The sequence below is a fragment of the Tamandua tetradactyla genome, chromosome 15 (assembly GCF_023851605.1).
Source record: "Tamandua tetradactyla isolate mTamTet1 chromosome 15, mTamTet1.pri, whole genome shotgun sequence".
In the NCBI taxonomy this organism is placed as follows: Eukaryota; Metazoa; Chordata; class Mammalia; order Pilosa; family Myrmecophagidae; genus Tamandua; species Tamandua tetradactyla.
In genome coordinates this window covers 27817251-27833098 of record NC_135341.1, presented here as the reverse complement: position 1 = coordinate 27833098, position 15848 = coordinate 27817251, and the positions used below count along the sequence as shown (strand labels likewise).

The following is a 15848-nucleotide window of genomic DNA, read 5'->3' as shown; positions in this document are numbered from 1 at the left end:
TGTGATTCCTTTTTCCATAAAAAAAGTAACCAAAGGAAACTAATCAAATGTTAGACCTAAAAGAGATAATCAAAATGTACAAGATACAGTTATTGGGATTTCTAGCATTTTGGCTAGTTCATTCACTTATTCAAGGAAAATCATAACTGAGACATAAGACAGCATTTGTTCTTCAAAACCTTGTTCAGGTATGGCTTTGTTTGTGAAACTGTGACATCTCCAGGTAGAGTTAAATCACTTTTTCTTCTGAACTGTTTTTGTACCTTTTACATCTTCCTACTGTATTTATTTAATTAGAAGTATGTTCTTAAATCACGTTTTATCACATTAGAATCTTTTCAACCATGAACTTCTGGAGAGAGTGGATAGAGTCTCAGGGTTTCTAGGGCAATGGATATTGACTTATAAGACAGCCAATACTGGGACTTACCATAGTATCTTTGATAACAGTGGATGTCCAGCCTTCAAAAGTGTAGAAAGGATGAATTTTGTCCCCATGAGGACAATCAAAGCATCGCTCTGTGTCATACCCATAATTCAATAGCATCCTGAGCATGACTTCATCCTTCAGCGTGTATTGCAGTGCCGACGGGAAGTGTAAAGGGTTAACTCTGCAGAAGTAATTGACATTGGCACCATGCCGAAGCAGCAGACTTATCAGCTCATAGTTGCCCATCCTTAGGGCTATCTGGAGGCAGTTAACTGGGTCTTGATTAGGCAGAGCTCCAGCACTCAGAAGTAGCTTAACTGAAGGGAGGTCACCATTTGATACGGCGAAATACAAAGCTGATTTCCTTCGGTCATCATAGTGTTTGCGAATTCTCTGATCTAGCATGAAATTCACATCATATCCAGCCTGGATGAGAAATTCCAGGCATTCAGGGTGTGATCCTGCTGCTGCACAGTGAACCGGGCTGATGCCACTCTGCTTAATGGCAGCCAAATCCGTAGCTGGAACCAAAACCTTTAGAGCTCTGAGAAAGAATTTCAAAGTGCATTTCAAAATAGGTTTTTTTTTGTTTTCCTTTTCTTTTATTATTTTTCAAAATAGTTTTTGTCAAGATGCAACATTACCCTGTTTTTTATTTTTTCAGACTAGCGCTGTATGTTATTAGTATCGTGTGATATTTAAAACCCCCAACAAAAGAAGTCTAACTCCTGAGTCCAGAAGCTCAGATATCAAGTAAAGTAAATGGAATTACTGTTTGGATTATAAAACTCAGAATTAGTCCAGTTAGTTGAAACCTGAAGCACCCAGTTTGCCAAAGGAGCTGATATACAATAGCTTTGTCTCTTCAATAGCTACAGAGGATTCTTGGCTTTACCACTTTCTAGATGGTCAAGAGTTTTCTTCTCTTTTAAAGGGCTGTGGAAGATGAAGAATATAAGATTCCTAGAAGCTGCTCAGAAAGTGGTAGCTATTACTATTTCTATTATTTACAATAATGTAGTTGAACTTACAGTAAGTGGCCTCTGTCAGCTGCCACATGAATGGGCAGATGGCCTGAACTCTTAGGGATGTTGGCATCAGCTCCATACTCTAGCAAGAGAGTCACCGAATCTGGATTTCCTCCACTAGCAGCTTCAAGTAAGATGGAAGAAGAATCAGAGGCCTGACCTAGAGCATTGGCTCCTAAGGGGAGAAAGAGTCTTATTAGGCAAGTATTCTTTTTTTACTGTATTGCTAAAGCAGTCTTAAAATTATACCACCACCAAAAGGCAGTTATTGAGCACCTACTCTAATAAAGCACTAAAATTCAAAGAAATAGAACTTGTACTTCCTGCTCAAAAACAGCATATAATTTAGTTAGGGAGAAAAACAATGGCCTAAGTACTCTCTAAGTTATAAGTAGGTTGGCTTTCAAAATAATTTTATAAGTCATTTGTTTGGAACTTCAAAATTCTGGTAGAAACAATTTTATAAACGGTGACTTTTCTAGCCAGACCAGCCCACTTAACTCCTATCACACTTATAAGATGGTACTAACAATCCTGTTGAATATCTCCTTGCTGTTTAATGTTGACATTCTGGTGGAAAAGGGTATTTGCTCTGTTTTAATTTAGTCTTAGGTGAGCATTCATAGTAAGAGGCAAGTATTATTTTTCATTGAAGTTGGGAACTACTGATAATTAAAAGGATAAATCATAGTACTCTGTGTCTCAACTATCATTTGAGTGATATGGATGATAAAAGTTCAGGTATAGGCAAAATGTCATCTAGAAGATGTGAAGGGAGCGTGGAAGTGAAGGGAAGAGAAAGCAGATTGGCTCAGTTATAGAAAACTCCTAAGTAAAAAGGCCTCCAAAGAGTAGCTTTGAATAAACAAAAGGAGAGAGAACACATTCACACCTCAAACAAAAAAGGCTTGGCAATCTTAACTTAGTACTGACTCTTATAAGAGTCTTCAGTATACTGTGGCTGCCCAGGAACCTCATTCTTAGAATGCATTAATAAATGTCTCACATGATAAGGCTCCATTTATTGAATGCTCACTATGTACCCTTTATGCATATAATGATGCACGTAATTTCTAAACTTCAAAACAATCCTAAGAGGTAGGTGCTAACATCCTCATTTTAAAGATGAAGAAACTGAGACTCATTGAAGTTAAGTGAATTTCCCGAAGACATACATAGCTAGTGAGCAGTGTAGCCAGAATTCACATGTAGGTCTGCCAGCTCAAGCGCCAGTTTATTTGATGCCGTGTTGCCACTCTCCCAATACGGGGTGGTAAAATAACATGATTTGGAATCAGAAAGATCTGAGTTCCTGTCCTGGCTCTGCCATTTACTAGCTCTGTCACTTTTTGCAAATTTCTTTGGGGTTACTTGATAAGGAAAATGCTAACTCACTGAGGTCAGCCAATGCTGGGTTCTTTGAAGGATAAAGGATTTAAACTAAAATCTGTTGCCTCTCCTCTTTCTCTGCTTTGATCAATAATTTACACACAAGGTTACTCTTTGCTCAAAGAGGGAGAATTTGGTGTTTACTTTTGTTAATCCATCTAATGGCTTTAGACATCTCTGAAATTCATTTAAAACATTTTACTTAAATGTCTTATAGCCATTGATGGAAAAGTAGTTTCCCCTATATAATAGGAAAGGCTTTAGATAAGCCTTAAAAGCACAAGGTTGTTCTTAAATAGAGGAATCCTTACAGTTGAGATTGACTGGAAACCAGGACCATGTATTGTTAAAGAAATAAGCCTCTTGGAAATAAACAGAAAGGAGGGGGGAAATGTATTTTACTACTGGAACTTTATTAAGTCTTGGTAAAGGTTTGACTTTTTTGAAGAAAAAAAAGTAACCTTTAGGTATTCCATCATTTCTAACAATGGTATCAGAGGGGAGTGCCTCAAAGACAATAAATGCCAAAGTTCTCTGAGCCAAAGGTCTTTCCCTTTGCTACATACAGGTCTGGAGGCAGGGGGCCATCATGTTTGAAGGCAGCTGGTATGATGTTTAACCCTTATTTTCCTTAAGCACAAAATGAGGATAATAACCTACCTCAGAGGATTTTTAGAGGATTACATGAGGCAACATATATAGCTTAATGTCTGGTACTTAGAAACTACTCAAATATAAGTTGTCTTTCCCTTCTTCCTCAGGGTTTTATTTATTACTAAAGGGAAGAACTGGAACCAAAAAAGAAGAAATCAGGAAGACTTTCCTAACAATCGAAGTCACTGATAACAGAGTGGATTGCCTCATGACAATTTAAGTAGAGACAACATGTAGGGTATGTTGCAGGTCTCTGATTCATGATTCTAGAAAAGAAGAATCACACACACAAAATTAAAAAACAACCTTCTCTTAGCACAGTCAGGGAATATTAAGTATAAGAGTAACCTATATCCTAGTAATTTTAGAGAAATATTCCACACCAAATAAGAAATTCAATCTCTATTTTAGGCTTTTCAGTGGCCACCATTCACACATAATTGTTCAGATATTTACATTAGGCTTAAATAAAATGCTAGCTTCCATTACTTTAAAGCTCTCCATTAAGAGAACTCCTGGATCATGTTACCCCTTGGTGGATTGCTGACCATATAAGAAATCTTGCCTTTCTGCAGTAATAGTTCCATGATTTCAATCTGTCCACTTTGAGCAGCAAGAGCAAGAGGAGTAAATCCGTAGGAGCTCTGTGGGTCAGGATGTGCCCCAGAAACCAGCAAAAGCTTCACTACGTCCTTTCTGCCTAGTTTGGCTGCTTCATGGAGCGCCGTCCTCTCATTGGCACACCGCAGATTGACATCCGCTCCATGGCTGATCAGTAAGGCAGCCATGTCACAGGAGTTGCGTAGAACAGCTGGGAAATCAGAAGGGATGTGAGCATTATGTTCAACAGGGAGTTAAGGCCAGAATATCACCTCAGGCTTCTTAAGCTCTTCCTACCAGGACCCCTGCACCAGCATTTTTTGTGATTGGGGAATAGATAGTAAAATCAGGCATATAGCAAATAATATTAGTGTTTTACATCAATGGGCTAATTGCTTTTCTGTAAACCAAAACATTATTCATTGTCTACTGACTGCTTATATGGTTGAAACACATAAACATAAAATTTCCACTTATCATGTCAAGAAAATGGGAACCTAAGCACCAAGTACAGTTCTGGAAATGCTTGTAACCACTTTAAAAGAAGAAAATATCAAAACAACTACGTTTACATCAGTAAGAAATAAATGACTAAAATGTAATTTAAATATGTATGATGTTTGGGTGAGTGGCTGGAAATGATGATTTTGGCTTGTTTCCCAAAGTGTCTTCTGCATAAGGCCCCTTGAGGTTCTCTTTGAAGAAAATGATTATGTAGTTTTAAAAAAATAAAATAAAATAAAGAAAATACAATGAGAGGCTTGAGAATACTGCATATTCTATTTCCTTCTTCAAGTTTTACTTTGTACTTTGGTATATTGAAGACTAAGAAATATTGTAATTAACTAGTTTAACTTTGTTTAACCAGCATTTTCTGAGCTCTGTTAACTGGGAAATGCTTTTCAGGTGCCACAGATTTGAGGCATTTGGAGGCATTTGACCTACCAGATAGTCAGAAGCTGAGAAAGGAAAATCAGCTCCATTTAAGGGTCTACCAATATTATTATGACAGGTTTCACAGCTTATAATGTTCTTTACATATGTGACTTTTACACACATGCAAGATAAATACTACTATCATCCTTATCTTATAGATGAGGAAATTAGAAAGATTAAACCTAAAATCCAGTAGTCAATTCACTACATTATGTTATAGGGTGCTTTATAGTTTATACGCTGCTGCTTTCTCAGAGATACCTCTTCCCTCACTTCTACAAATGTAAAACCTAAGAGAAACCATCTTGGGACAAAGCAGGAATGGACCCAGAATCCTATTTTGCAGCAGTGTTCTGTTGCTATACTTTTTGTTTTATATCTTAGGTTTTTATTTTGATAGGTTATACATGTGCAGATGTAAAAGAGTCAGTTTCTATAGCAGGCTGCCACCCCTTCCCCCATCACCATTTCCCCTTCTTCGGAGGTATCTTTCAGCCAGTTCTTTGCTATTAACATCTATATTTCTAAATAACTTTCTTTATTGCTACTTTTTGAGTTTTTGATTTTGGTTTTACTTAATGACTTCTCATCAATCAAGCTATATCATTATACAATCATCTTCCAGAAACATGGCTACTGGAATACAGCTCTACATTTTCAGGCAGTTCCCTCCAGCCTCTCCATTACATCTTGGCTAACAAGCTGGTATCTATTTAATGCGTAAGAATAACCTCCAGGAAACCTGACTCTGTTTGGAATCTCTCAGCCATTGACACTTTATTTTGTCTCATTTCACCCTTCCCCCTTTTGGTTGAGAAGGTTTTCTCAATCCCTTGATACTGAGTCTCAGCTCATTCTAGGATTTTTCTCAATCCCTTGATGCTGAGTCTCAGCTCATTCTAGGATTTCTGTCCCATGTTGCCAGGAAGGTCCACACCCCTGGGAGTCATGTCCCACGCAGATAGGGGGAAGGTGGTGAGTTTGCTTGTTGTGTTGGCTGGAGAGAGAGGCCACATCTGAGCAACAAAAGAGGTTCTCTAGGGGGTGACTCTTAGGCCTAATTTTAAGTAGGCTTGACCTATCCTTTGTGGGATTAAGTTTCATATAAACAAACCCCAAGATTGGGGACTCAGTCTATTGCTTTGGTTGTCCTCATTGCTTGTGAGAATATCAAGAATTCAACTTGGGGAAGTTGAATTTACCCCCATCTCACCGTTCCCTGAAGGGGACTTTGCAAATACTTTTTTTTTCACTGTTCAAACCACTCTGGGATTTATTGGGGCATCACTCTGGACAAACCAACAAAATCTCATGTCCTACTTAAGTTTCCATGTACTTATGGTGTTCAATTAAGCTGTATACATAAGTTATATTAGGAAATGCACTAGTCAAAATATAAATTTTGTACCAAATAAACACTTTTTGCTTTAGTCTCACACATAAGTTAAAATTTAAAAATATTAATTACCATCTATTTTCAGCACCTTACAGTAATGACATTCCTTGTTCTTCCTCATGCAAAAACATTTTAAAAATTTGTACATTTAGTCACTGTCATACATTCTAGGCATTCCTAGTTTATACCATCTCAGTCTTTATCATCTGTCTTTCTTTTGCAGAACTATTCTTAATTAATATCTTTTAAGTGCTAGTAACTATTGAGAAGTCTGAAGCCTTTCTGATTTGTTTTCCTTTTTATGTGATGTATTACTTCTCTCAGAAGGCCAGTAAAAGTTTCTCTTGGTCCCTGGTGACTGTGTGGGTCTTTTGCTTAAGATTTCTTTATTATTATAAAAGGAGTTTTTTTCATATATACTAGCAATGAACAATCCAAAAAAGGAAATTAAAATAATTCCATTTGTAATAGCATCTAAAAGAATAAAATATCTAGGAATAAATAAAAGGATACAAAAGACTTGTATACTGAAACTACAAAACACTGCTGAAGGAAATTAAAGAAGACCTAAATAAATGGCAAGACATCATCTGTTCATGGACTGGAATAATTAGCATTGTTAATATGTCAATAAGCCCAAAGCTATCTATAAATTCAATGCAATTCCTATTAAAATTCCAACAGTCTCTTTTGCAGAAGTGGTAAGCTAACCCTAAAATTTATATGGAACTGCAAGGGGTCCTGAATAACCAAAACAATCTTGAAAAAGAACATGGATAGAGGACTCATACTTCCCAATTTCTAATTATATTACAAAGTGACAGTAACCAGAATAGCAAGGTATTAGCACAAAGATAGACAAATAGATCAATGCAATGGGAGATAGATCCACATATATGGCCAATTGATTTTTTTGGGGGTGCATGATCCAGAAATCAAATCTGCATCTCCCACATGGAAAATGGTGGTTCATTCTACCACTGAACCACCTGTGCACCCTAGCCAATTGATTTTTGACAAGGATTCTAAGTATATACATCAGGGAAAGAATACTCCTTTCAACAAATGATATTGGGAAAACGATATCCACATGCAGAAGAATGAAGTTAGACCCGACCTCACACCACATTAAAAAAACAAACAAACTTAAAATGGATCAAGGGCATAAATATAAGAGCTAAAACAATAAAACTCTCAGAGGATAATGGGCAAATCTTCATGACCTGGGATTAGGCACTGGATGTTTACATGTGACACCAACCAAAAGCACAAAGAACAAAAGAAACGATAAATTTGATTTTATCAAAATTAAAAACCTTTTTTTTTTTTTTGCATGGGCAGGCACCGGGAATTGAACCCAGGTCTCCAGCATGGCAGGTGAGAATTCTGCCACTGAGCCACTCTGTTATACCCCCAAATTAAAAACTTTTGACCATCAAAAAATAATAAAAAAACTGAAATGACAACTTACAGAATAGGAGAAAATAGCTTCAAGCCATATAGCAGATAAGGATTTAATACCAGATTATATAAGGATCTTTTACAAAGCAAAAAAAAGACAAACAACCGAATTAAAATAGACATTTCTATAAAGAAGATATACATGAAAAGATGCCCAATATCATTAGCCATTAGGGAAATGTAAATTAAAATCACAAGATACCTCTTCACACTCACAAGGAGGCTATTATTAAGAATATGGAAAATAAGTGTTGGAGAGGATATAGAGAAATTGGAACTCTAGTGCATTGTTAGGAATGTAAATGGTGTCACTGCTGTGGAAAGCAATATGTTTCCTCAAAAAGTTAAAAATAGAATTACCATTTGACCCAGCAATACCACTTCTAGATATGTACCCAAAGAGAGTGAAAAGAGGGTCACAAATAGATACCTGTACAATGTTTATATCAGCATTATTCACAACAATCTAAAGCTGGAAACAACTCAAGTGTCCATCAACACATGAATGGATAAACAAAATGTGGTACATATGCACAATGGAATATTATTCGACTGTAGGAAAGAATGATGTTATGAGACATGCCACAACATGGAAGAACCTTGAAAACATGCTCAGCGAAAATAAGCAAGACATATAAGTACAAAAATTATATGATTATCACTTATAGGATATGATTAAAAATAGCAAAGTAGAGTAGAGGCTACTAGAAGAGAAGGGGATGCCAGGGGGCAGGGGGGAAAAGGGGAATGTTTGTTTATAGAAATAAGATTTAAAATAAAATGAACGCATATACATACTAAAGGGAATTATCAGATGAATCATCTCCATCTTTACTGAAGACTCCATGTAGAAGAAAAAAAAAATCTAAGTCTGAGGCTCCACCTCAGAACACCTGAAACTTTGTGAGTGGGGCCCAGCAATCTGTAACAAGCCCTCCAGGTAATTCTGATGGATGTACAAGTTTGAAAACTACTGTCCTTAGTGATTCTTCTTCAGGGAAATAAAATTGTGTGGGCATCTGATTGATCTGAACATCTTATGAAGACAGCTAGAAAACTGCTGAAGAGGTTGAAGATGAGCTAGTGATAGGTAATACAAAAGAAAGCAAGAAAACGATAGCAGTAGAAAATTATTAAATCTAAGGAAAAAAAAGTTATACAAAACAGGATAAGTAATCATATCTTATTTTACCATTCAGATCTGAATCATGCACGTACTCATAATCACATAAATACTAAATATTGATCTAACCAAAGTTTGAAAAATAAAAATCTTACTGGAAAAGTTTGAAATTCTAGAAAATTCTCTTTTTCCCTCTATTATATGTCATAATAGTCTCTACAAACAAAACATGTATAGAATTTTGACATTCACTTTGAAAACCTGGGCACAGACCTCTCCTTAGGTCATGGTACATGGGAGGATTATCCTATATTCTGGTTTTGGCTTTCAACCATTTGATCATTTTGTTGAAATCATACAGCAATGAAGATGGTGAGACAATGAAATGCTGCTGTAAGGTGCCTGCAATACATGGAGTTGCATAAGAAGGATGCATATGCCACACAGAAGCAAATCCAAAATTTTGGGGAAAGCTAAAGTAAAATAACTTAAATAAATGGTTAATAAAAAATTGAAGGGAACACGAGATTACAATGTATTGCTCTAGAGACTGAAGTATTCCAGATGTTATCAAGAAACCTGTCTTAGTTTGAGTTCCCCAAAAGCCAGGCCTGGGACAAATACCTATACATAGGCACAATTACCTGCAGCGTTCATGCCAGGAAGCAGAAGTGAAAAATGGGGAGGATGAGACAAGAAGAAGAAAAATTGGCCTGCTATTAAGCAGACTACCTCTGTGGACAACGGGGGTAAAAAGTAATTTAATAAAAGGGGTTTGTGTTCAATGAAATTAGAATATATATGCAGAAAAAAAGACCCATAATCCCCAAATGATCTTTTTTAGCATTTTTGTATCTAGCTTTGCATTATTTAATTCTACATATCTTAACTTTGGGGGAAATTATTTTTAGCCTCACATTTTATTAGCAAAAATTCTCTAATCATTGATGTCTTTTGTTTTTTCCAATCACTGGCTTTGTGCATTTATGCTGTTAATTCATGTTGACCTTTGAAATCTTAAATGCCCAAATTTATCTATCTGCCAGTCCATTCACTATTGGTGCCAACTGTGTGTGAGGAATCTTGCAAGGTGCCAGGGTGCTAAGTCAGTAGGAATTCTGCTCATAACCATTTATAATGTGTTCAGCACTCTAAGACTGGCAATATAAAAATGCCAAGGGTATTAAGTCTTTTTTCATTTATTGAGCTGGACACTTAATGGTGATCCTTTTCAATCTGAAAACACATGCCCTTCATTTTAGGAAATCAATTCCTTGACATTTCATCAATGATGCATTGCCTCCATTTTGTCTGTTCTCTATTTCTATCATTCCTTTTATTCCTCCTCTTGGACTATCCTTCTAATTTTCCTATTTCTCTTTCCTATTTCCACTTATCTTCTTCTGGAAAGTCTCCTGAACTTTCAATATTCACATTGAGTTTATTTCTACTACCATATTTTCATTTTAAGAGATTTTTTGGATCCTCAGGATTTTTTGGTAGCATCCTGTTCTTGTTTTATCAAAGTTTTATTTAAGTATGAGGAAATTAATGATAGCTTTCTCTTACATTTTCTTTTCCCCAAACAATCTGTTTCCTCCAATTATTTATCTCCATTTGTTGATCTTATATTGAAGACTTTCCTGCATGGCTTGTAGTCCTTGGCTGTCTGCTGACAGAGCTGAGGACTAAACTGCTGATTGGAAACTCTAAATGTAGAGCTTGAGGGCTGTGTGCTTAACAGTTGATTATATGTCTGGATTATTTGTTGGGGAACCTCCAATGCCAGTATCTTCAGGTCTTTGTTCTTGGGCTAGTCACATTCTCCAGAGAAGCCTCTTCCTAGAGGGTAATAGAGGTCAGGCTGCCAGCTTTCTGGGAGCCCAGTGGGGCAGATCTCTCTTCGGTGGGAGATCTCAGCCTAGGTTTACTTAATCCATCCAGTGTTTTAGAACATTACTCCCATAGTACCTACTATCCCCAGTCCAGAGACCTTTTGTGTAAGCTAATCCAGAAACTAAACCTTCAGAATTCTTCTGGGGTAAGGGTGGAGTATCTCCCAGAAGCATGGAGTGAGAGAAGCCATCTAGAGAACTGACTACCTGCTTCTTGATAGTTTTCAACTGATTCTCTTGTTTTAGCTGCCCTTCCTCCACCATGAAAAATGAGGCGGCTGTTGCCAACAGTTTCCAAATTTTTTGAGGATCACACTGGCTCTTGGTGTTGCCCACTACCAACTTGAGATTTGACTTTTTTGTCATTTACTACTCATTCCTCTGCTCTCTGGTTTTTTAAAAATTGTTTTGCTGCTGACTGTTTTCCTATTCTTCCCATTTTTTTGCTTCCTATACCTTTTTTAATTGATACATATTATATATTCACATACCGTGTAATTATCCAAAGTATACAATCGATATCATCATATAGCTATGCATTTATCATCACAATTGATTTTTTCTTTTTTGTGAAATATAACATATACAAAAAAGCAATATATTTCAAAGCACATCACAAGAATTACTTGTAGAACACATTTCAGAGTTTGGAATGGGTTACAATTCCACAATTTTAGTTTTTCTAGCCGCTGTAAGATACTGGAGACTAATAGAAATATCAATACAATGATTCAGCAATCACTCATTTGTTACACCCTACCTTTTCTATATAATTCCATCACCTTTAATCTTTCTCCCACTCTTTAGTGATCCCCATCCCTTTAAAACAATTACTTAACTACAGTGTAAGTGAAGATTCAGGAGGTAGCAAAATTGGTCACTTGTATTAAATTTACTATTTCTACCCAGACCTCAGTTTCCCTATCCATTGGCTGCTGCTGCTTATTCTGCTCTTCTCTTACATGTCCTTAAGTGGTTCAATTAAGGCACGGGCAGCATAAACTGCTCCTAACTGGGCGGAGATCTTGCATGAAGTCACCGCACAGGCCAGCCAAAGGAAAGCTTCCTGCAGGTCAGGTAACCAGAGTAACAGTGCTGCAACTATGTACAGAAATCTGCCTTTGAAACCGTGGGCATGGAGGAGACTCAGAGCCACAGACTCTTTTCCAGAGAGGAAGGTATTAATTTACCTGTAAGAAGAGGAGAATTGCCTTCGAAATTCTTGGTATTTGGATTGCAACCATTGAGAAGTAGAAAACTGACATTTTCTAAGAGGCAATTGCTGACAGCCAAAAAAAGTGGTGTTTCACCATTGTGGGTGGTTTGTTCCCACGTTCTGGGTTTTGAAGCTGAAAGAAATCCATTAGACCATTCAGGTTAAGATTTAGAAATAATTTTTAAATTTATTTCTAAGAGGTAGTAAGAATAGTTATAGAGGGAGTTTACCTTTGAAGGTTATTTCCAGAATGTTTGTATTTAATTGCACTGCAGCCTTATGCAGAGGAAGCCAGCCTATCCCATCTGCCTCATCAAAAGCATAATGGTATTTGGTCAAGTGTGACAATGCATCTTCCTTACCTATTAAGAAGTCAAACAAGAACAAATTCACATTTGGCACACATGCAAAGCAGCCTATCCTGCTTCTGAATTCTACCACCAAGGTCAGTGCATGAGATAAGAGAATCCTAGCACCAACTTTTTTTTTTTTGCATGGGCAGACACCGGGAATCAAACCCAGGTCTCCGGCATGGCAGGCGAGAACTCTGTCTGCTGAGCCACAGTGGCCCACCTTTTTTTTATTTGGCATAGTACCAACTTTTATGAATGACAAATTTAAATGGCATTAGGCCTTTCATCAACCACCCGGGCCTATGAATACCCCCACTGTCTTGTCACATACAAAAAACCAGCTCTGTCCATGAAGGATCGCAGCAGCTCTTTGCTGAGTGGTGCTGAGTTTCCTTTCCCAGGGAAGGCCACTTCAGGCTCTGGACAATCAGGTGTGGATTCTCACCATGTTCACTTTTGGAAGAACCTGGTTCTAGGCTTCCTGAGCTTAGAGGGAAAATGCTACCAGTTTTACCATCACATCTCACCATGGATTGAAGGCGACAGAATAGGAAGAGTACTTAACTGTCTCTATCGTTTCAACTATCTTCTTGTAGTTAGCACTCAAAAAGGGAGGGAAGCTGCAGAGAAAAAAATATATATGTAATTCCAAACCAGGGACAAACTCACATATGAGACAAAGACTGAGGCTTAACAGAAACACTTCCAAAACGTAATGCAGCCCTTAACACATTCTTTGGAAACTTATTTCACACGTCTGTCTTCCCTCCCTAAACTGCTAGCTTCTTTAGGGCAAGGACAGTACAGATCACAGTGAGCACTCAATCGATGTTTGGTAAACTGAACTGAACCTGACTAGGACTGAAATGTCACAATATCACACGGTGAAATTTAATAACCACTCTATACGCCAGTGAGTCTAGCAAAAATTATAATTAAAAATAGTCATTAATCACTATATGAATTTGTAAAAAATATTCACAGTCAGATTTTGTGCTCAGAAAACACTATGCTTACAATTTTCAGTAAAGAAATGTGCTTATTAAAATATTTTACAATAAAATTTTAAAGTTCAACTTACAATAAATCTTATTGTTTAAATCTAGTAAATAAGGATAGTAATCACTTTCCCATTTCTTTGATCATTCTATGAATCAGGTTGAAAATAAACCCCCTTAGGTGATATGTATTATTTACAATTTGATGTATTATTCTCTTAAAACATTTAAAACTTACAGATTTAGTATTGTATTAGTTTTCTAGAGCTGCTGTAGATTTCCACAAACTTAGTGGCTTAACACAAATTTATTATCTTACAGTTCTGTTGTTCAAAAGTCTGAAACGGGCTAAAGTCAAAGTGTTAGCAGAGCTGCATTTCCTTTAGAGGTTCTAGAAGATAATCCATTTCCCTGCCTTTTCTAGCTTCTAGACACTATCATTCTTGGTTCCTAGCCCCTTCTTCCAACTTCAACACCAGCGATCTTGGGCATGTCCTTCTCATGTGCCATGTCTCTCTGATTCTCTCTTTTGCTTCCTTCTTCCACTTCTAAGGATGCTTGTGATTACATTGTGCCCACCTGGATAACCCAGGAACTCTCCCTATTTTCAGGTCAGCTGATTAGCAACCTTAATTCCACCTGCAGTCTTAATTCCCCTTTGTCATGTCAGTTTACATTCACAGGTTCTGGAGATTAGCATGTGGCCATCCTTGGCCTACTACAAGTGTATTGTAGTTTCTTAATCCCTTCAAGTATCTGATAAATCAGCAACCCTTCTAAGTATTATATAACCTCTTGAAAGTATTTATATGTATATTATATAATTTATCTAATAAATTAAATTTACAACTATGGCCAATTTCAATCTCTCTGAAACATTTCAATATTCTTTACTAATTTAGTCATAATCTCTTATGCCTTTCAACCTAAAATCAGGAATTTAAAGTCAGCTACTTAGTTATGCATTTTAAATTTTAATCACAAGACTAATAAGACTGATAGTCTCATTTCTTAAACATTACAAAACTTACAATAGTTAAATATCATCTTAAAGATTATTTCCAAACTCACCACGAAAGTGTAGGAATAGTGTGTGGTTAAGAGCACAGGCTCTGGAGCCAGTGTGCCTGCTTCTACTTTTACTAGTTCTGTCACCTTAGATAAGCCGCTTAACTTCTCTATCCCTCACCTTCCTTATCTACAGCTGGGGATACTAATAGTATCTTCCTCACCGAGTAGTAATGAGAATTAGAATTTAAGTGAGTTAAATTGTTCTGAATTGTTTAGAAGTGAGGCACTTAGTGAACACTCCATGAGTTTGTTAAATTAAAAAAAAATACAGATTTGATATACTGCACTATCTCTTTATTTAATAAGAAACTCTCTTGGGGTTTTACCTTCAGCAGGCAAATGGAAGTCACCATCTGAAGCTAACTGGGCTCATCACCAGAGAAAAGCTGTTTGACTACCTGTGATGGTTAAACTTCCTGTGTCAACTTGGCTGTGTTATGCTGTCCATATGTTTGTCAAGCAAGCACTGGTCTGACTGTTACAGTGAGGGTATTTCATAGATTTACATCGCTAATCAGTTGATTGCTTCTATGGCTGATTACATCCACAATCAGCAAAGGAGATTGCCTTCAGTAATGAGAGAATCTCATCCAATTAGTCGAAGGCCTTAAAGGCAGAATTGACTATTTCAGCAGATAGAACGAAAAATCTCTATCTCTACTTTAGCCTGCCAGCTTCTTCTGGGGAATTCATAGAAACCTGTGTCAGAGTTCCCAACCTGTGGCCTGCTCTAGGGAATTTGGACTTGTCGATGCCCATGGCCACATGAGCCAATTCTCATAATAAATCTCTTAGCATCTATATTAATTTCATATAAATGAATATGCTGGTGGTTCTGTTTCTCTGGAGAACCTTGCCTAATACAGCACCTCAGAGGGCCGACCGAGGTTGCCAATGAGCCAGACAGCATTTGTCTAAGTGTGCTTGGTGGGGGCCATGTCCAGAGTGATTCTTGTTCAGGTTGATTCTTACATCATCATGTCCAGGATGATTCTTACATCATTGAGGGACCTTTTGAATCTTTTCTATGTTTGTTATATCAGAGGGGGTTAGTCTCTCCTGGGTTTAAGTGCACCTAATTCCTCATTTTGATTTGAGTAAATTAAGGACTGGATGCCACCCCCACCCATAACTTCTTATGTGTCTTGGTTGGATTTATGCATTTCTTTAGCTCTCTAAAGACAAGAAGCCTTAGTAATCGTCTCCAGCTCTTCATATCATCATGTATTTCTTCCTTCTTATTTCCAGTCTGCATCCCCTTATTCAGATTTGCTGCCAACCTCTTTGACTATTTTCTT

General features: G+C 37.1%; 1 protein-coding gene across 1 annotated transcript in view; it reads right to left on the bottom strand.

Annotated features, from left to right (window-relative positions):
• The window catches only part of ASB14 (ankyrin repeat and SOCS box containing 14), a 31788-nt gene that overhangs the window by 14896 nt on the left and 1044 nt on the right, over positions 1-15848 (bottom strand). The window contains exons 3-8 of the mRNA XM_077128928.1: positions 13048-13101; positions 12359-12492; positions 12103-12261; positions 4067-4312; positions 1462-1633; positions 431-974 (exon numbers count right to left, since the gene is read on the bottom strand). Of these exons, the coding sequence (XP_076985043.1) occupies positions 431-974; positions 1462-1633; positions 4067-4312; positions 12103-12261; positions 12359-12492; positions 13048-13101 (1309 nt within the window). The remainder of the gene's footprint in view (positions 1-430; positions 975-1461; positions 1634-4066; positions 4313-12102; positions 12262-12358; positions 12493-13047; positions 13102-15848) is intronic.